Source organism: Misgurnus anguillicaudatus, chromosome 6 (genome assembly GCF_027580225.2).
Source record: "Misgurnus anguillicaudatus chromosome 6, ASM2758022v2, whole genome shotgun sequence".
NCBI classification, from domain to species: domain Eukaryota; kingdom Metazoa; phylum Chordata; class Actinopteri; order Cypriniformes; family Cobitidae; genus Misgurnus; species Misgurnus anguillicaudatus.
The window spans coordinates 20,093,016-20,115,352 of NC_073342.2; the positions used below are offsets into that span (position 1 = coordinate 20,093,016).

General features: G+C 36.6%; 1 protein-coding gene across 1 annotated transcript in view; it reads right to left on the reverse strand.

The window, feature by feature from the left end:
• Positions 1-20,872, reverse strand: part of map1ab (microtubule-associated protein 1Ab) — a 43,488-nt gene extending 22,616 nt beyond the window's left edge. The window contains exons 1-2 of the mRNA XM_073868699.1: positions 20,608-20,872; positions 15,766-15,867 (exon numbers count right to left, since the gene is read on the reverse strand). Coding sequence (XP_073724800.1) covers positions 15,766-15,867; positions 20,608-20,842 — 337 coding nt within the window. The 5' untranslated portion in view covers positions 20,843-20,872. The remainder of the gene's footprint in view (positions 1-15,765; positions 15,868-20,607) is intronic.
• Between the last annotated feature and the right edge of the window lie 1,465 nt (positions 20,873-22,337).

Below are 22,337 nucleotides of genomic sequence, written 5' to 3' on the forward strand. Positions count from 1 at the left end.
AAAAACACTATGGAAGTCAATGGTGCTCCAAAACTTTTTGGTTACAAACTGCTTAAAATATTTAGGACATGACTGTTCATCTGCATACAGTAAGAGAATAAAATGCACAGAGCTGAATATGACTGATAAAAATGTTAGTGGTGTGTGAACACTAGGCAAAATTCATACCACCAAACTCACATTTAGTTACGATGCAATAAAGCTTTCATTAGCCTTACATTTACTCAAATGGTTGATTTTTAGATTTCTTGTGTATTCCCAACTCCAAACTTTATATTGTCTCCACTGTAACAAATGATGTGAGTGTTAATCTATTTCTGCAGTCACACCTGCTAGCCCAATTACGAGTTCCTCAAACTCATCATGTTTTTATCATATCATGCAGTAGTTTTACAATCAGCTTAACATTGAAAACTTCACACCACAGTTGTATAGGACGAAGTGATGCAGTAACAAAGACCTGTGTCTAATACATTTCCAATATTTTTATATTTATAATCTTATGTTATTGATAGTTAAACTAAAATAATCTGTATGATTAAAAAACAATGAGCTGAAAGAACTTAAAACAAGAAGCAGCTATAGGCTAATTTACATGTAGGCCACAGTGATTCGTCCTCAGCAGTGCAAAGAAGTAAAAGAGAAATCCACCCACACTAAATTTGCAAACATCCCAGGAATGACGGTCATATGTGCACACCCCCACAATCTGTATCCACCAACACACACCTTTCAAAAGACAAAATCAAAGATTAAGCGATGAAATCATTAGACAGTTTATTGAAAACAGAAGTCTTATTTACTAACCACATGCAATCTAGTTCAATCAAGCACTTAATCCCCTAAAACAGCACTGTGCATGTCATTTTTTCAGCCCAAATATGCTTAATTTCTTTGAAAATGATGCCTGTGTAACTCACAAAGCCCAAAGCTATTTGCCTGCAGTTAAAACTATGGTATTACCTCCCTTTACAGCAAGTGCAATTGCGCAGCTTGTGTTTGGTGCAGTACTTAAGCCTGAATGTTTGCGTTTTGTGTAATAAAATAATGCACGTAAAGCATTCAAATACAATTCTCAGCAAATTTCCTCCTAAACATTTGCAGAAAGAGTGAGGAAACTGGGTTCATCTGAGAGAAGGGAGAAGTCATTACATGTTTTCACCTCACCGTGACACCAAGTGGTTCACATCATGCCTCTCCACATAATTTTCAGTACATTTCGACCGACCGCAACACCTCACCACTTTTCAACACTTTATAACTGGATAGCTGGCAACCATAGACCTTAGACCAGTGGTCTCCAACATGGTGCCCGCTGTGAGGTGCCCGCCAAAGCACATTCTATTAATAGTCTCAATTGTAATATTTATTACATATTTTTAATATTAGCTTGGCTTCTTTTATGTATGTTAACATTTTAAACAATGACAAAACATATCAAGTAAAATAAAATAAATCAACAAGTAAAACAAAAATGTTTCGAGTAGACTTTTTTAGCCCACAAAAAGGTTGGAGACCCTTGCCTTAGACCATTTCCTTGGGCGGAGTGATTTGCTCGCAACACCCGAGAAGCCCCCTGGTGAGGAGAAGAGAGTTCGGTCAGAGTTGTGCAAATCACTCTGCCCAGTAGCAGTGCTTCGCCTTCTGAAAATATAGTTCTCAATATATATACTGTTAAAAGATCGCTGTGTATCATATGACCTTGTTGTTTGTACACGGTGTGACTATACAAATCACAACATAAATAGAAAAATGTTTGCATTATTTTGTCACTTATTGGGAGCAGTTTGCTAGCTGAAGCCATTCACTTCCAGTCTTTGTGCTAAGCTAAGCTAGCGGGGGCTGCGTCACACAAAGTTACAGCACGCACGGAGATAAGAACGGTATGTATGGACTTATCTAACTCTGGGTCTTAATATTAACCATAACTCCGAGTCTTAAAATTCCCCATTTTCCGCAATCTATAAATGCTGCTTTAATATAAACTTATCTGCCACATAACATCATGTCATTACATAAAGAGCAATACTTTTAAATTATTATGGTCTGCACTATAAATACTCTCCATACTCTGTAGCAATATCTTTTATAGCCAGAGAAGACAGTAGCCAATACTATACTAAAGTACTACATCAAAACTGCAAGGTCGAGATGCAGTAGTATTCACGGGCATTGTGTCCCTATCTGCAGATTAATCCACCAACTGAGAGTTTCTTTGTCTCAAATGACCGTTCCTTAATCCGGAAAGATTATCTACAACTGTAAGTCCAAAGTTTAATTGCTAATATTTCTAGGTTGGATTATTCCTTAGCTCTGTTTCATAACTACTTACAGAGAAGCTGCTGCCTTGTATACACAGGAATGATGCTTAACTTGCATAAATAAACATAGCATACAAGAATTTGGGGTCAAATAGTCAGTTTATTCAAGAATTTTAGTATTAAATCAATTAAAGTATTATTGTTTATAGTTTGCTTATAAATAAAACCTCTCTCACTTTTTAGATCTTAGATTTATTAGTGCATTTTGTTAAAAAAAACAAAATTGTCAAAATTGGTCCCAAGCTGTCACTGGCAAGTACCAGCACAGATTATACATTTGATGTATTATATGCACTCTTTGGTACCAATATGTGTCTCCGGGTACTAATATGACATCTTTAGGCGCAAAGCTGTCATTTTTAAAAGGGTATTGCCCCAGTGACATCTGGGGACCATTTTTTGATTTTTAGGCAGTGAAAGAGTGATGCAGTACTATGGGTTTTGGAACACAGCTAGTGTGTTTTTCATGGAAAATAAAACTAAAGCTGGCTATTCTTTTCTCAATATTTTCCAAAGAAAAGTGGAACAAAATGTGAGTCACTTGGTAAAGCCCCACCACTCAACGTTTCCGGTCTGCCAAAATTCTCAAAGTCCCATTTTTACTGTGAGCCAGACAGACATGCTCTCTCTGTTGCCCTTGGACAAAATGACATCATACTTTACAGGTTCATTTCTTTAAGCCTAATGTCAAAATACACCAGTAAAGCAAAACAAGAAAAATGAAATTAATTTATGCTTTAACTAAACCATATGTTTGTTGAGACAGTAGTAACATTTTACTTTAGGTCTTTTTGTCATCCTCCAACATAATACATTGTAGTTTCTCATTTCACTGTACTAATTTCTGTCAACACCTCTACCATGCTTTGCTTTAAGCTACTACGGTACCAATGCAACAGTGACTCAGCTACTAATGCTGTTACCTATTGATGTCATATTGGGTGTTTCTCTTTTTAGGAGCCCACAAAGACAGAAAAAGCACAAGGCAATAGGCAAGACTAGACTTCAATATGTGACATCTAAGGCAATGCATATTACAACATCACCTTTAACATTAAATAAACATGCATTATCAATGCTTTGATGACATCACATCAGATTTACTGGTCCAATGTGAATCATTTAGTGCAGGCAGACCTTATTTACAATGGTTAATTATTGTATTTTCCTATTATGTTATATCAATAGCAGATTCGTTTAAGATAAACCAAGAGTCAAATGTCAATTGGGCTAAACAATTGTGTGTGTTCAAACACAAATCTATTTAGTCATTAGTTTCGTGAATGGTCCTTCAGTGACCAGATGCACAAACGTACAGTATTGCAGAGAGAGAGAGAGAGAGAGAGAGAGAGAGAGACAGAGAGAGAGAGATACAACGCTGAGTCACTGAGCTTCAAATGAATCAGTAGCTGTGTCTCAAAATCCAGTCAAGCTGTCTACATAGTATTTATTGAGCATCAAAGGCGTAGCAAGCCGTTTATTCAGTGATATCGCGAGGTTTTAAGTGGGACAAAATGATGCATTATTTTGACTTTGGAAGTTTTATTAGCAACTGCCACGACCTTTACCAAAAATATGAAAAAACGAGCAATATCCTTACACAAACTCTTCACATTCCTTTTTCATATTCAACTTGCTCAAGACTTATTTACATAATATAGTTAACATATTTTCAACGGGACAAATCAAATTATGTAGATGTTTAACGAATTAAATAATAAATGCAAACATAATCAATAGCCTACCGAGTCTCGACGCAAAAGTGCGTCATGCAGCAAAGACTCGAAGTGTTGCGTCTGTATTTACAAAATAATAAAATGTCATCCTGTTAAATCAAAAAAGTGCAATCTTCAATGACACATAAAAAGTTGGTCTGGTCATGGCGACCCATCCATCATCCTCCTGTACTGTACGTCACCTTAATCCAGTTAGTTTGGATCCACGTCAGGACATTTGTCGCAAACACAGGTAGATTTAAATTACCTCACTGTCTAGTCATTTAATCACCTCTCGGCTATTCCAAAAATACGTCGCGTGCACGGTGTTTAAATCGTTTAAAATATGCGGTCATTTGGATCACAAGGAGACGCATCCTCATCCTTAACGTCATAAACCAAAGTGTCTGGAGAGTCTGATTCAATGAATCAACCTGCATGCATTGATTCTTTTCTTGACTAGCACTGCGACACTGCGAAAAAGTCACGCCACTGACCGCGTGGCATGCTATTATATTGTATATGTACTGTACATGACATAAACGATACATACCGTATGTAGATTCGGGTCACTTTAACGCAGCGTCGTGTGTCTCGCGACTGACTGGTGTTCGGCTGCGCGGTCCCTGCTGTCCGTGTGTGTGCATCTGTGTGTGTGGGAGGGAGGGGCAGGAGCGCGCGTGTGGGTTGGCAGATTTGGGTTCTCGAGCAAAGCGGGACGTTTGCAGCAATTCGGACTGTGAAGGTGTTAATGATTCTTCCAATGCACCAGAAATAACACTTTCACTTGTTTGACAGCAACTGTCGATACATACTCTGAGCAAAGACTAGGAAGTGACTGATGATAACACGGATAGATGAAAGGTGGGTGCTTTGGTTTTTATTTCAATCTTAAGTGTGTCACAGGCATATGTGTCAACGAGTTCATCCAAGCAAATTTGTCCATAGAGAAAAATCACAATTGAAATCACTCCAAAAAATTTGACTTTTCACATTAATGAAAAGGGTAGATAATGTTATTTCATGTTGATTTTACTTTACAATAAGGTTGCAGTTAATTAACTGCATTAGTAAACACAAACCAACAATTTACCAATATTTTTGAAGCATTTATTAATGTTAATTTTAACATCCACTAATAGGTTCAAAAAGTTGTACCATGTTACATTAATTAATAGTACACTATAAAAGAACACAAACAAACAACGGACAGTTGTATTGGTGTTAAATAACATTAACAAAGATTAAATAATGATATAAACATATAATGTTAGCTAATGCATAGCTAACCAATCTTAATTAATGACACTTTAAACACATTTTAGCCCTCAGCAGGTCAGTATACTGTAGCATCATTGAATGTGTAGTTGACCACTGTAAAAAATAGCTGTAATTATGCAGCTGGTTGCCAGTAACTTACTGTAGAAGATAAAGACTGAAAATGTTTCACGTTCATTTAACTTCGAACAAACTGTTGCCAGTAAATAACATAAATGTAAAATCTACAGTAAGTTACTGGTAGCTAGTTGCCTGTAATACCCATGCAGTAATACTGTAATTTCTACAGACATTTTTACAGTGAGGTTTGTTGCAGGAGCAACAACACTTTTTTGTATTATATGGGAATTTCAATGTATCATGTAGTATTTCAAACATTTGTTTGGTGCAGACTTTTCCATGTTATGCCCATTCTACCAGGCAGGCTTTATTTTTGCATTTATCTCTGTTGCCATAACTCAGCATTAAAACAAAGGCTTAATGTATAAGTGTTCAGATTCACTTAATTTCTTTTTCTTATGAAAATGAACCATAGTTTTTTATAGTAACCATGTTTTTTTTGTATATTGATTACCATTAGAACAGCCATAGTTTTACTACAGTAACCATTGTTTTTTAACTACACTGTTAGACTTAACTGTAATTTTTACAGTTGCTTACCACAAAATGCCCAGTAAAATACCATCATTTTCTTTTCCAGTTCATTAATAATATGCATTGCATTATGGGTATTAACATTTAATTTACAGAGATTTACTGTATGATTTGAATTTGCGGTAGACTGCTGTAAAACAACAGCAGTAGTGCTACTGTAGCTGAATAAAACAGTGTTATAAATGCATACAAAATGGATAAATAAAATATATCTATGAAATGAAATAAATTTTTGGTTATGCTTTTAGCAGTGAAGCCAAATGTGAATTGTTTTTCAGCAGAATAAATAATTTATTGAGAATTGTAGATAGGGGATTATGGATAAATGCTTGACCGTCAGATTTGAATTTGACCTCAAGACTTCAAAACACTAGTGATGCCAAGATTTCACTCCTTGGAGTGTCGGGAAAGTGACAGAAGAGGCTACTTGGGGAGTGTAGCAAGTAACTTTTATTAAGTGACTCTGTGGCACTATGGTAGTGTTACGGACCTATGACAGGGGTTCGATTTCCCTTCAAGGCAATATATTTTTTAAACTAGGTTACATTAGTGGTATTATACTGTAAAATGGAACTGCGGTAAAGGCATCATACTGTAAAAAACATGTACTGTTATGGTACTGTAATGGGGCAGTTACAGTACCGCAGTGAGTTACCGCATATATACAATAAAAAGTCTGACAGTGTATATTAAAACCATGGTTAATTCTCGTAAGGGTACTCATTCATGCATTGGTAGAAATTGAGAAAATGAAAGCTCTGTATTCAATTTAATTTAACTGAAACATGTTGTTTCCCACTGTAATATCTTCTTTTAAACATTTTTATACGTTTACATTATGCATTTGGCAGACGCTTTTATCTAAAGCAACTTACAGTTAATGAAAATTATAGAAAAAACTGTATTTTTGTATCACAAAAAATTCTGTAATTCATTGTGCCCGTTATTTTACGGTATTTTTCCGGCACCCTGCAGCTGCCGTAATTTTACCGGTTTTTTTTACGAAATTTGTTTTTACAGTGTACCTGAAGGTACACATTTTTATTAGTGAAAAATGCTGTTATTTTCAACTCAGCGATGAGCCAAAAAGTTGGGTTGTAATTCAACCTATACTGGGTTGTTTGAATCTAAAATGCTAGGTTGTTATAACCCATTTTGGGTCAAATCTAAACAATTTCTCTAAACCTTGGCTTGGGTACCTTTTAGACCTAACGCTGGGTTGAAAAAACCTGAATTTTGTATAAACGTGTTCTGTAATAGTCACTTTAAAATTCTTTGATTTAAAAAAGAAATTTTTTTGTTTAGTTGCATGAAATAGTTGCCATTAAACATTATAAATCAAGGCTAAAGCAGGTAATTCTGACAGTGTGATGCAAAGCTTTAAGTCTAAGAGAATCTGCAGTGTTATCAATATCCAAAGCATGAATAATTAAGCAGCATCAATTATGCATGACTGACCTCCCTCCACTTAACTGTTCAGTACGTCAGCACAAATCTTATGAATGAATTGCTCTACAAAGCAATAGAAAAATGTACAGTGATGTTGTTTGTCATAGTAGCATATTAAATATATGTTTGAGAAGCGTTCCACTTTTCATAAAAAATATGAATGTTACCATAATCCTTGATAGTTCTGGATAAATCCTGCAGCTCTTGAGGATTTTCTCACATCAGTCCTGATGTGAAATTGACTCACAATACAGTTTTTCATCACTGTATACCTGTGGTAACTCACTACACCTGCTGTTTGCTGTTCATCCATAATGCATGACAGCAAACGCTACAGCTCTCTATAGACATTTCCACAAGAAATGACATAGAAAACATGACCAGGGTGCCATTTCTGTAATGCATGTCAAATATTTTCAAGGCCAAACAAAAATTGAACCACTTGAAAAATATCAGTCTCGGTAAAGTGTTTTTGTCTTCATGTGTCAGTGGCTGTGTGTAGAATAAAACTGGCCAGAATAAAAGCCCACTGAAGATTCAACAATGGAGCATTATTTCAGCCCTGAAGCTTAACAATTATTGTACTGGATGCATTGATTTTCAGAGATAAATAATATTTGTTGAATATATTTACTTTAAAATTCCACTTTACTCCCTTAAGGCATGCACTTTATTATGAAATTCAAATGGTGTACACCGTTTTTTTTTTTGTGGAGCCAAGGACTTGTATTGTTATTGTGAGCAGTTTATACCTCTTAGAAATTTTTGTAATCAGTAGTAGATATTTCAGCATTTTTTAAATACTCGCTTAGTCCATCAGGTATCTCTCATCTGACATTGACACAAGCAGGAAGGGGATTTAAAAGATGAGGAGCTAAATGACAAAGCATTTCTCTGGCAAAGTGATGATGTCAAACATTTTGGGCCTTGTGTGGCCAAAATGTTTTCTGTGTCCGAAATCGCTTACTGAATTAGATGAAGTACCTCCTGCTTTATCGTTAAAACATATGTTATATAGTTTGTGTGGGTACAGTAAGAATACATTTGGGTATTTATATTATATTTACTGTAAGAAGTTGAATCAACTTAAAAACTTCCTTCAATTTGTAACAACTAACAAAATTAAGTTTGTTCAACTTATATGTTTAAGTGAAAAATACTTACATTTTTCATGTACACCTACAATTCGGACATACTACTCCCCTCGGATACTGATTTTTGACCATTGTATAATATGGAAGTAGGCAATTTAGGATGCAGTTGCTGTCATATAAAACAATCAGTTACTTGAAATGTGATTTTTAAAGATGCAGAGGTATTAAGTGACTCATAATTGCTATGGTCATACGTCTTAAAATAATGTGATCTTTCATTTCCTCCACAACATCAGTCATATTGATAACAATATTTAAGTGGATATATTATAAAAAGACACTGCTTAAGGCTTAAAGATAAGAGAAAATCAGACTTTTTCCATGTTTAAGTGTTATAATTGGGTCCCCAGTGCTTTTTTCAACCTAGAAAATGTAAAAAAGTTTAACCCAGTAACTTAGTTTTGGTAATCCACTCTCTGCAAGCATGTGAAAAAACAGGTAATTGAAACATGGCTCCCCCCGCGATGTCACAAGGGGACAACACCGCCCCTTAATCTTCACTATCCAACCACGGCACTGCCATTTAGTGCAGAGATCAGCTCATTTGCTTTTTAAAGGAAACACCCCAACACGACACACTTTTTCTCAAACCCACAAAGTAGCACCTTCAACATGCTACAATAAATTGTTTAAATGAGCCAGAACATCACATAGACACTCTGGGGACGCCAAACACCCATTTGTCTTGTGAAATGTCCCCTTTAAGGTAGTTCCCATTTCTATTGCATACATCCTGAAAAGAAGAGTAAAACTTAAAACTGCTTAAAAAAAAATTTTGTACATTTTGTACCATTGTTACACTAAATTTTGCTCGAAAGTCTCAAAAACCTAGAAAGCAAATATTTAATGTCTTATCAGTAATTTTAGCATTTTTATCTGTAACTTTTTCATCATTTTTAGACTCATACAGTGTGTTTGGGGGTTGCTAAAAATTGCCTTGTGTGTACAAGGTTTTGTTTAGAAACTAAATCATTGGTTATTCAGTGGAATACCATAAGAAAGAGAATAACTGGTTAGATGTTGTTTAGTTATTAGTTAATACAGCAGATAAACTAAAAGCCATCTTTAGAGGGCGCTGTCAGCCAAGACTTACTAACATTGGCAAAAGTTTTTTACGAAGGGATTTTCCAACTACACTCTCAAAAAAAAAATGGTACAAGAAAGGTACAAAAGTTGTCACTGGGGCGGTACCTTTCCAAAAAGTACAATTTTGTACCTAAGTTGCATATTGGTTCCTCAAATGTACACATTTGTACCTTAGAGGTACATACTGCTCAAAGGTACATATCTGTACCATATCAGGACCTTTTTAAAAGGCACCGTCCAAGTGACAACGTTTGTACCTTTTTTTCTGAGAGTGTGGGGTCCGGGGACCCCCAGAAGGTTCTACGGGGTGCCAAGAAAATGTATATTTATATGAGATAAAAGGACATACAAAAAAATCGACTATATAGCCAATTATTTGGAACATGTCTATTAGTGAAATGTCTATGCTTAGCACGATTAACCCATTTAGGACACTTGTATAATATATTTTGATGGTTACTGTATAATACTTCATTTGAATTATAACAAATTGTATTTTAAGTTACAAATATTAATTGAGTTTTAGGAAAATTTGGAGCTTATAAAATTTCAAGACCATTACATTCTCATCTCCTCAGCTCCTGCCTCATGAAGCTTAACTCTGGTCGAAACATCTCATTTAGTCCGTCTAATACATGGGTCTTCAACCGGGGGTCCGCGGCCCCCAGGGGGTCCGTGACGGGACTGCAGGGGGTCCACCAAATGATGTTTAACAACAAGCTATTTTTTGCTTAAAACGTAAAATATATATACAAAACGTTACGTCCCCTTTAAGTTGTGCACGTGCGTGGCCGCATAGGTTTGAAGGCGCGCGCTCAGTTTAGCCAGCGGACCAAAATAAAATATCTAAAGATTATAAATGTCCACTCAGGAAACAGCAGTAGCGACAGAAAAGTCATCATAAAACAGGTAAATCTTATGTGTGTCTTTCTTTCAGAATGTCATTTTAGAATCAGTGCGACATGTTGTCTCATCTATTTCTGAACTTGGGCGGCTGTTTCACCCGGTTCAGATTTAAAGCGCTAACTTAATTCAACAGGCAAATGGCACCACACCGCGTCTGCATTATAAACTTTGATAAAACTATCGCTCGCATTTAAAAGTTAATGAAACGCGCGCCGTGATAGTGCTTTGTGCAAGATTCATAGTCAGGTTGAAATCCGCCTCTCAAAAAGTTTCCCCAAAGAGATGCGCTCGGACTCGATGCATGGTTTCCTGAGTCTGATATGAAGCTATACAGAAAATAAACCTGCGTTACTTAAACCAGTGACAATGATGATACACGAGCAAGGCAACAGACCTCAAAATTATAAAGTAGCACAACCTCTATCTCCACCAGAATAGAGAGTCTTTGTGCCATTCACCATGATCAGTCATATTTATAAACTGAAAGCCCTTGTCCAATTCACAGTAAAATGGAAATATATTACACTGCAAATACCTTAAAATATTATTATTATTATTATTATATTAATATAAAAACTAAATCTACTTTAACAGAAAAAATATGCATGTTAATATAGTATGGCTGTGTTACAATATGGTTTGTTTCTATTTATAAAACAGTTCCAGTCCTTCATTCTGATTGGTCATCAGTTGTACCTTACTCGCCCTTTGCGTTGTGCCTAATACGAAAAGGCAGCCTCTCGTACCTTACTGCTTACTTAAATATCTCTGTTTTACACATTTAGTATTAGGGGGTCCCCGCTCCATGCCTCTCTCATCTAAGGGGTCCCCGACCCAAAAAACGTTGAAGACCCCTGGTCTAATAGGATCTTCTGTGGGAAGACGGCTGTCTGACGCTAACGCAGGGGTGGTCGGTGTTTAATAATAAAAACCGGTTAGACCACTACGGACCACAGTATAAAAATTACTTTAATTTAACTGCAGGGCTATTACTAGCGGCAAATGATGAAATGCATTAAGATATCATACATCCATACCATGCCATGTCATACAAAATAAGAGATAACACAGGGGAAAGAGATAGATAGAGGAGTGGTTGTATAAGTCATGATCTTTCATTAATTTCATTAATACTTTAAATGTCTAACATCAATCATGTCTGTCAGACACTGAAGGGATCGGTTGTCCCTTTCCTGTTATGCAGTACCTTTTAAACTCAATAATAACAAAAATATGCTTTGTAGTAATTCAAGGACATATTGAGATCATACATCAACTTTCAGAGATATGCTCTGATACAATTCAGATACTTTTTATAACTTCCCACTTGTTTATACAATGGGAAGGAAATAAAGAACTAGAGTTAGCATTGTACCCTTTCAAAAAGTACATCGTTGCACCTACAGAGTTCATGTTAGCACTATGGTATCGAATGTATAGCCTAAATATCTGTAACTAAATGGTTGATATTAGGACACTTTAAAGGGAACTGCCCCGTTGACAGCTTGGGGTCATTTTTTGACAATTTTTTTCTGACAGTGTGTTAGATCAGTACAAATCAATAAATTTAGCAAACATCACAAAATTCATTGCGAATGCACTGATGTTTGTTCTGTTGTTTATTCAGCAAAATTATGTCACAGGATGATCTCATTAAGGAATTGGATTTTAAAACGACTTACAATGAAGACTAGAATGTTAGAAAGTGATTTTAAGAAAGTATAAATTGATTAACAATTTAAACAATATTATAAAGAAACACTGATCAGAGAAAGGACTAAATGAAGAAGCACCTAAAATATTTTGGAACCAGCACACAGCAACCAATGATATAGCAAAAGAATGACAAGGAGCATCAAAAATTGTATATTCACAGAATTTTCTTTATGTAGGAGGATTTTACAAAAAAAATTGTTTAGTCACATATCACTTAAAGGGGACATTTCACAAGACTTTTCTAAGATGTTAAATAAATATTTGGTGTCCCCAGAGTACATATGTGAAATTTTAGCTAGATAATTTATTATAGCTTGTTTAAATTGCCACTTTGTAGGTGTGAGCAAATATGTGCCATTTTTAGGTGTGTCCTTTAAAATGCAAATAAGCTGATATCTGCACTAAATGATATTGCTGTGGTTGGACAGTGCAGATTAAGGGGCGGTATTATCACTTTCTGGCATTACAAGGGGAGCCACATTTCTATGAGCTATTTTTCACATGCTTGCAGAGAATGGTTTACCAAAACTAAGTTACTGGGTTGATCTTTATCACATTTTTTTTAGTTTGATAGAAGCACTGGGGACCCAATTATAGCACTTAAACATGGAAAAAGTCAGATTTATATGTCCCCTTTAATTATGATAAAAAACAACCAAATATCATTTCCATCTCTCAAAATTATGACATGAATGTTTTATCCACTATTAAGACATTATCATGGAAATGTAGTGTATAGTGGGAATGGCCCATACCAGACACAGAGCTGTGAGTTTGTAATCAGGCACAGTGAAGGTACTTACAAAAAAAGATAGTGACAAGACTGATAGTGTGTGTGGGGGTGTTTGTGGGTGGGTTGCGAGAGAAAGAGATGCCTACAGATACCCTGTTACACCAAAAACTATGTGTTAGATAATTCACTATGAGTTCTGTGGGTTTTCCCAATATTTTACAGTTCGTCTATTTTAACGAAATAGTTTATGACTGATTTTTGAGATATAGAACATATAGTAACAGACCACATAACAGCATTATTTCAGATTAATTAGTTTAGATACAAACACTACTCCGTTCACTTGCAGCGCAACATCCCCTTCCACAGACTTTACGGGATGGTTTCCCAGACAGGGCTTATCCTTATGTCTTAAAAACACCTTCTACTCACATATCTTAAAGGGTTTCGGTTTTTTAAGATATCAAAAAATCTTTGGTGTCCCCAGAGTACAAGTGTTAAGTTCTAGCTCAAGATATGATATAGATAATTTATTATAACATAGTAAAATTGCAGTTTTTGGGTGTCATTTAAAATGCAAATGAGCTGATCTCTCCCCTACATGGCAGTGCCGTGGTTGGATAGTGCCGGTTAAGGGGCGGTATTATCCCCTTCTGACATCACAAGGGGAGCTCGTTTCCTTGACCTATTTTCTCACATGCTTGCAGAGAATGGTTACAAAAACTAAGTTACTGGGTTGATCTTCTTCACATTTTCTAGGTTGATAGAAGCACTGGGGACCAGAAAGTCAGATTTTCATGCCTTCTTTAACATATATCAGTGCCATTGTTTCTGTCTCAAAACGCGCGCAGTATTGCTTTTTGCAAGGTTTGTTTGTAAAAACTACTTAAATGTCCTAATATAACTCAGGCTAATTCCTGGATTAATCTGAACCCTGTCCGGGAAACCGGCCCTACATTATCGAGTTGTGACTTATAATTAAGATTATAAAAACTACAATACTCACCACCAGAACTTATGTAACTTTGTTGATCTCATGGCAAAAGTAAAATATGGAGAAAGGACCTTTATAATGAAAACTTAAACTAATGTCACACGATGTCTCAAGAATCAGTGACTAATGGTTTTGTTATACTATAAAGCATGTTATACTAGTTTACTAAAACTAATAAGTAAATAGTCAGGCCCTGCAAACGTAACCTAAACATATATGCATTCAGTTTGAAGCATCCATTTGTTATTACATGCGAATGTGGGCAAGGGCTATGCTGCATTACTTACAATATCCAACAGAGGGCAGCAACTTACCATTTTATTAATGTACAGGGGAAACACATGGGAATTAAAATGTAAACAAAATGCAATATACCTAAAATCTTTAATGAAATGATTAAGATGATTTAATTGCGTTCATGACTGAATTAATACAATTAAGCATCACCTCATATTTACAAAGCAATTCTTGTACGTCATTGTTTCTAATTTAGAGTAGAAACGCATCTATTTTCGCCCTAGGACAGCCAGTAATTTACCCTTAGCTTGGATGTCAGTGTGGCGGTCAATGCTACATATGATACGACAGAATCGATACAGTGGTCCCATTTGCACCATCAGCCCAGAGTCTGTGTCTGACAGGCACTGACTGAGCCACATAAAAGCACAATCTGAGATCTTTAGAGGCATTTACCACTGATCACAATCTGATCTAACCACACTTCACGCCCTTGAACAGGGTCAGAGGGCATCGCTACCCCTTTATTACCCTATGACTATTGCTTTAGCCATTACTTTTGCCATTGCAAAAGTTATTGTTACACACATCCTGGCACAATATTATTGCTTTTCTAAGCAATCAGATTTCTATGGTGGACAGAAAAAACACAAAATAAGAAAACTTACTGACATATAGTGACAAAAATATCCCTTGTGGGAAGGCGGTTTTAACATCTACAGTAGCAACCGCATAGCAACATTGTGCACCTCGGGACAACACCCTGGCAACTCACCCGCAACACACAAGCACATTTTTTATGTGCACCACTCCCATTTTATGCAGAAAATAAAATAGCCTGTAAACAAGCTAGCGTAGAAGCTATTTTCATTTTTTTCCCCTCTTATTTGCTGTTTTAGAAAGATAGGTATTTTACTGATCCCACGTGGGAAATGAAGAATTTTGAAAGCACCCTCAGGTTTAGAAAAGAACAGAAAAGCTTGTACTTAGTAGTCAGCATGTTAGTGTTTGAGAAACAGCCTGTCAGATTTTAAATACAGCCCATCGTATATCAAGGCACAACCGAGTCTTATGATCCAGAACAATATGGTCCAAGGACCCAACCCACACACACATACACACACTGCAGCAGTGGAGCACTGCAGCTCCTCTCCTCCTGACACAGCTCTTATAGAACCAGCATGCCAGGCTGTATAGTGCGATGTACACACGGTCCCGGGCAAACACGCATGCTGAGTCCTCGTGGACAGAGATGGTATACTCTCAGTGGTGCATTGGCTGTATGTTTACAGTAATAACAAGCTTGCCATAAGCAGAAAAACTGCAGTATGACCTTGAGCTAGAAATATGTGTGTAGGAGGAACTGCCTCATCCGCAACTTTCATTATAAATATTTGTGTTACGTGCTGCTTGGAAACATAAATAGTAATGTGTCTCATTCATGTAGTTGTATATTTAGCTTTAGCTTTATATTAGATTTAACTTTGAAGTTTTTTCTACTCTTACACTCAACCAGGCTTACCTTTGACCTCGGCAGAGAACTGGGCTGAATGTCTGGTTATGAAAAGCTGCAATTGTTGGTCCAGGTCACATTCTGATAGACTGATACCCCAGGAACGGATACCTGCGGATACACATCATACGACATACTCAACATTCGCACAGGTGTTTAAAGGGCACTTATTTCATTGCTGAAAAACAACGTTATTTTGTGTATTTGGTATCATACACATACCGTAATTTTTTTTAGCTCCAGATTTCACTCTCTTCCTGAAACGGACAGATTTTGTGTCCCTGAATGGCCAGCTAATCTGTATGTTATGATTGGTCTGAATACCTCTGACATTAGCCAGAAAGTGACGCTTCTTACCATGTTTGAAAGATTTGGTCACAATGCAATGCTAACAGGAGTTAACTTACAGGCTGAGGAATTATGATAATGTCGGTCTTGTCTACATCACCAATCCTAGGATGTAAACTGTTGCCTACAATCCGTGTGTTTGTTGTAGTACAAGAAAAGAGAAGTCGCATCATCGTTTACTTTGGGGTTTATACCTTTTGCATATTGTTAACATGTACTAATATACACTTACACACCAAAGGAAATATAAAAACGTGAAACAGACCAGGTCTTCTTTAAATGTACATGTTACATGTTTAAAAATATTTCACATGCAAGGCATTAAGTGTTTAATTTTCTTGAAATCTGTTCAATTAGAGCTTTTCACATTTTTGCATTATATTTTCTTTTTTTTCATTAATGAATTTGGCGGACGCTTTTATCCAAAGTGACATACAGTGCATTACATTTTTATCAGTGTGTATGTTTTCTGGGTTTGACCTATGACCTTCTCTACCACTAAGCCATACAGGATCTGTTTTATATGGTCTTCATATGTTAAAGGAATACTCCATTTTCTTAAACAAAAAATCCAGATAATTTACTCACCACCAAGTCATCCAAAAAATTGATGTCTTTCTTTGTTCAGTAGAGAAGAAATTATGTTTTTTTTTGGAAAACATTGCAAGATTTTTCTCATTTTAATGGACTTTAATAGAGCCCAACACTTAATACTTAATCCAACACTTAACAGTTTTTTTCAACGGAGTTTCAAAGGACTATAAACGATCCCAAACGAGGCATAAGGGTCTTATCTATAGCGAAACGATTGTCATTTTTGACAAGAAAAATAAAAAATAGACACTTTCAAACCACAACTTCTTGTCTAGGTCCGGTCGTGATGCGCCAACGTGACCTCACGCAATACGTCAAGAGGTCACAGAGGACGAACGCAAAACTCCGCCCTAGTGTTTACAAGTGTTGAGAAAGAGGACCGTTCCGACGTTGTTGTATGTCGTACTAATGTCATACTAATTAATGTCTTTGTGTCAGTTTATTGTTTACAATGGTCCGCAAATGTGCGTTTTATATATGTAACACATAACCTCTCTATGTCACTACGCATTTACGTTAGGTCACGCTGGCGTATCACAGGATCGGACCTAGACGAGAAGTTGTGGTTTAAAAGTGCATATTTTTATTTTTATTGTCAAAAATGACAATTGTTTCGCTAGATAAGACCCTTATGCCTTGTTTGGGATTGTTTATAGTCCTTTGAAATTCCGTTGAAAAAAATAGTTAAGTGTTGAGTTAAGTATTAAGTGTTGGGCTCTATTAAAGTCCATTAAAATGAGAAAAATCCTGCAATGTTTTCCTCAAAAAACATAATTTACTTACAGTACACATCTGAAAAGTCCCCTTTGAGAATTAGGTAATAAAATTAAATTCTTAATTCACTTCTCTCTTCAGACTGATGAAGGGCCATTTTCCTCAAACTCTGTTTTGCGTTGATGAAGAGTAAATCATGCAAACACTGCAGTGTTAGTGCTTAGAAATGCTGTGTCATTGGGATTTAAACAGGTAATGGATTCAAACGTTTCTCAGAATAATATACTTGTATTCACATATTCCCCCAGTATTGATTTGTTCTTCTTATTGATATGTGAATTACTGGTTAAAAGCCTTTTAAGAGGAACAAGATAATCTTTCGACTGTTTCTAGATCCAAAAATTAGAGAAATGTGCAGAGTGAATATTTAAGATTCTGAAAGTGATTATCATAACCAGTGGACCATTAGCAGATCCTGAATGTTATAATCCAATGAATAAAACTTAAAGATATACAGAACGGCAATAAGAGCCTATAGAGATAACAGCCTTATGCATTAAAAATTTACTTTGTTAACATAGGTATATTAAACATTGTAACTTTACCTAAATTACTGTATTTTAAGGATCTATTGTTTACCTTTAAAGGTACTGTTTTCTACCCCTAAAATTTACCTGGTACAAAATTGTTCCTTAAGTTACACACTAGTTCCATAGGGTATAATATTGAAGACCAAACTATACAACATTTCAATGCAAAAGTTAACCTTAGAATTAAATTGAGGGTAACACCCCAGTGACAGAAAAGATAGTTTTGTACCTTTTTTCTGACAATGTTGGTTTCAAACTGAAGCACTCGTTATCAATACTGTGCCATGTTCAAATATTTGTACTTTTTTGGGAGGTTGGACAGGGCTTATCCCAGTCCCAGACTAAAATGCATGTTTGAGCTGTTTTAATTTAAACACACCTTGCACTGTCATATCTTAACATACACTCACCTAAAGGATTATTAGGAACACCTGTTCAATTTCTCATTAATGCTATTATCTAATCAACCAATCACATGGCAGTTGCTTCAATGCATTTAGGGGTGTGTTCCTGGTCAAGACAATCTCCTGAACTCCAAACTGAATGTCAGAATGGGAAAGAAAGGTGATTTAAGCATGGCATGGTTGTTGGTGTCAGAAAGGCCGGTCTGAGTATTTCACAATTTGCTCAGTTACTGGGATTTTCACGCACAACCATTTCTAGGGTTTACAAAGAATGGTGTGAAAAGGGAAAAACATCCAGTATGTGGCGGTCCTGTGGGCAAAAATGCCTTGTTGATGCTAGAGGTCAGAGGAGAATGGACTGACTGATTCAAGCTGATAGAAGATCAACTTTGACTGAAATAACCACTCGTTACAACCGAGGTATGCAGCAAAGCATTTGTGAAGCCACAACACGCACAACCTTGAGGCGGATGGGCTAGAACAGCAGAAGACCCCACCGGGGACCACTCATATCCACTACAAATAGGAAAAAGAGGCTACAATTTGCATGAGCTCAACAAAATTGAACAGTTGAAGACTGGAAAAATGTTGCCTGGTCTGATGAGTCTCGATTTCTGTTGAGACATTCTGATGGTAGAGTCAGAATTTGGCATAAACAGAATGAGAACATGGATCCATCATGCCTTGTTAACACTGTGCAGGCTGGTGATGGTGGTGTTATGGTGTAGGGGATGTTTTCTTGGCACACTTTAGGCCCCTTTTGGGCATCGTTTAAATGCCACAGCCTACCTGAGCATTGTTTCTGACCATGTCCATCCATTTATGACCACCATGTACCCATCCTCTGATGGCTACTTCCAGCAGGATAATGCTCCATGTCACAAAGCTCAAATCATTCAAAATTGGTTTCTCGAACATGACAATGAGTTTATTGTACTAAAATGGCCCCCACAGTCACCAGATCTCAACCCAATAGAGCATCTTTGGGATGTGATGGAACGGGAGCTTCGTGTCCTGGATGTGCATCCCACAAATCTCCATCAACTGCAAGATGCTATCCTATCAATATGGGCCAACATTTCTAAAGAATGCTTTCAGCAGCTTGTTGAATCAATGCTACGTAGAATTAAAGCAGTTCTGAAGGCGAAAGGGGGTCAAACACAGTATTAGTATGGTGTTCCTAATAATCCTTTAGGTGAATGTATATCAGTGCCATTGTTTTGTCTCAACACCAGTATTGTTTTTGTAAGGGTTGTTTGAAAAACTTCTTAAATGTCCTATAAACCAAGGTTTAACATCAAACAATCATCTTTTGATGGTCATATAAAGGATGACATGTATTAGTGGGAAATAAACTAAATGGGTTGTTTGTCCTCTTCTCGTATTATCCTAAAAAATGGATGAAATTGTTTTTCGAGCTTAAAGACTAAATACATTTATCAACTAAATCAACTTCAAATGATTTTGAAAGTAATAGGCCTAATGTTTTTTAATCAAATCTAAATCCAAACATAGTTTTTCCCTATATACAGGCCTATAATGTCTAAAAAACTATTTTGTAAATAGACAGAAATGTTAATGAAAGGCAGCAACAACATTTTACGAGCGTTTGCTGACACTCAAAAACTGCAACTTCATCAGTTTAATCTAAACGTGTCGTAATCCTACACTTTATGGCGCAGTGCTCAGTGCAGACACTCGAGGTCGCCGCAGTGTGCATGAAATATCATTATGTTGCATTAGGTCGTATATATATTTCTGTGAGGACGAGGATATGACAGCTTGATGTTTTAAAGGGCGTTCATTATGTAGCATTTGTTAATTACGTACGCAGTACGCGATATGCATTTGCAACGTCGTCTGCTATGAGTCAAAACGAATTCATAAATAAAGGCACGCGCCCACACCAGCTACACATGCACTTTTATGGAGCTGTACATTGCAACATGCAAAACATTTTCATGACCTTTGGTTGCACTATGCATGCATACAGTACGGTCCGTACATGTACCCTACTAGAAATACAGCAACTTGCATGTTGCGCATACATTATGAATACACACTAAACCGAAAGAAATGAAAACAATATCTGAACATAATATTGTGGTCTACATTATAGAAAATGATTAAATATATATGTAGCCTATATTTACTGGCACAAATGATGCATGTTTTAATACGCAAGGGCTAAAATGGCTCACCTCGCTCAATGTGTTGTTTGGTGGTGTGTAGGTGGTGCTCTGTCGCGACCTCTCCTATCACGACCAGCATGTAAAAGTTTCCCGAGGTGGAAGTCGCGCCGCGGCGGTGGTGGTGCTGGCCAGGGTGCTGAAGCTCGCCGTCCTCGTCCTCCTCTACCGCTGCGAGCGCACCCCGGGCCGGGATCTCCATGGAAACAACCCCACGAGCGGACGCCGGGCCCGCAGTTATCTCCATGACAACTGCTGCCACCTGCCCTGAGTGCAAAGTTAAGATAGGGAGGGCTCATGAAACTCTGCGCGCGCTGGGCGCTATTTACTCGCGCGTGATTGGTCAAAAGACCATCCGGTTATGTGACGTCACGAGTTGTTTCAACGCACTAGTATGTTAATTTAACCCAGCCGTTTGTCAACAACCTCGTCATTTTTTTGATTTATATACAATAAGGATGAAACCACAACTTTAAAAGCTACATTTATATTAATTTGTAAATAAGCTCTGACACTTACACACATACAAGCAGCCTTGAAATTGAACTTCAGATATAAAGTTTTGCATATTATTAACATGCTCTGTTTGTGTTTGCTTATTTTGTTTCTTGTCAGGGCACACCCAAAACAGAAAAGCATCCTGCATGTTTATTTAAAGGTAAGAATACAAATACACAATAAATAAAACAATAAGGTTGAAATTAGATGGGCTTTCCTTCTGACCATGAGTTTGCATGCTGCAGTACCTACAGTACATCACCATATAGACAGACTGCAGTGAGTCAGCAATGCCTTGAGTCATATACAAATAAACACACACTGCCCTCTGCTGTCGTTAATAGTCCACTGCAGTGCATTCTTTTTGAAGGTTCAGACATAAAAATTATAGTAGGGTCATTAGTAAAAGTAATTGTGATGTGTTGCTTGAGTTAAAATTTTGATTTATTTTTAAATAAGTTTGTGCTTACACGACTTATTATTTACAGTAATTACAATAAACTGCAATAAACCAAGCAGTAGATAATCTTGCATTGTCAGAAAGTTCCTAATTTCCAGCTTATTCTTTCCATACTCAGCACTCTTGGGATTTAAAGCACAGACTCTTAGATTGACAACTCAATAGCTATCAATAGCTAATGAGCTATTTTAATTGATTGGCCAGTGTCTCTTATAAACTTAAAAGCAAAATCCTCACAAATAAAGATAGGTGACTTACTTTTTCTGTGCTGATGCTGCTCTGATGCTGATGTTTTTAAGTACAAGGAGCCATATTGTTTTTATGTTAAATATGTTCGAAAGTTAGTTGCTGTTTTAGTTAGATAGTTGTTTAACTTTAATGAATTGACTATGGGGTGGTTTCCCGGACAGGGATTGGCTTAAAACAGGCCTAATTACAGGTTTAATTAGAAAATATAACTAGTATATAATAGTACTTACTAAAAGCATTACTTGTGTGCATTTTAAGGCAAAACAAAGGGATGTATTTTAAGATATGTCAGTGCAAATTGTTTTCAGTTTGGACAGCTCTCGTATTTTTTTGTCTAGGACTAGTCCAATTCCTGTCCAGGAAACCCCACTGTAAAAAATACTTTGCCAGTTAGCTAGTTAGTTAGCTTGTTGGCTAGTTACGTAGTATGTTATTTAGTTAATTAGTAGACTCTAAAAATGTGTGGGATAATTTTTGACCCATAATGGGTAAATATTGGACAGAACACACCGCTGGGTTAAAACTGACCCAATGT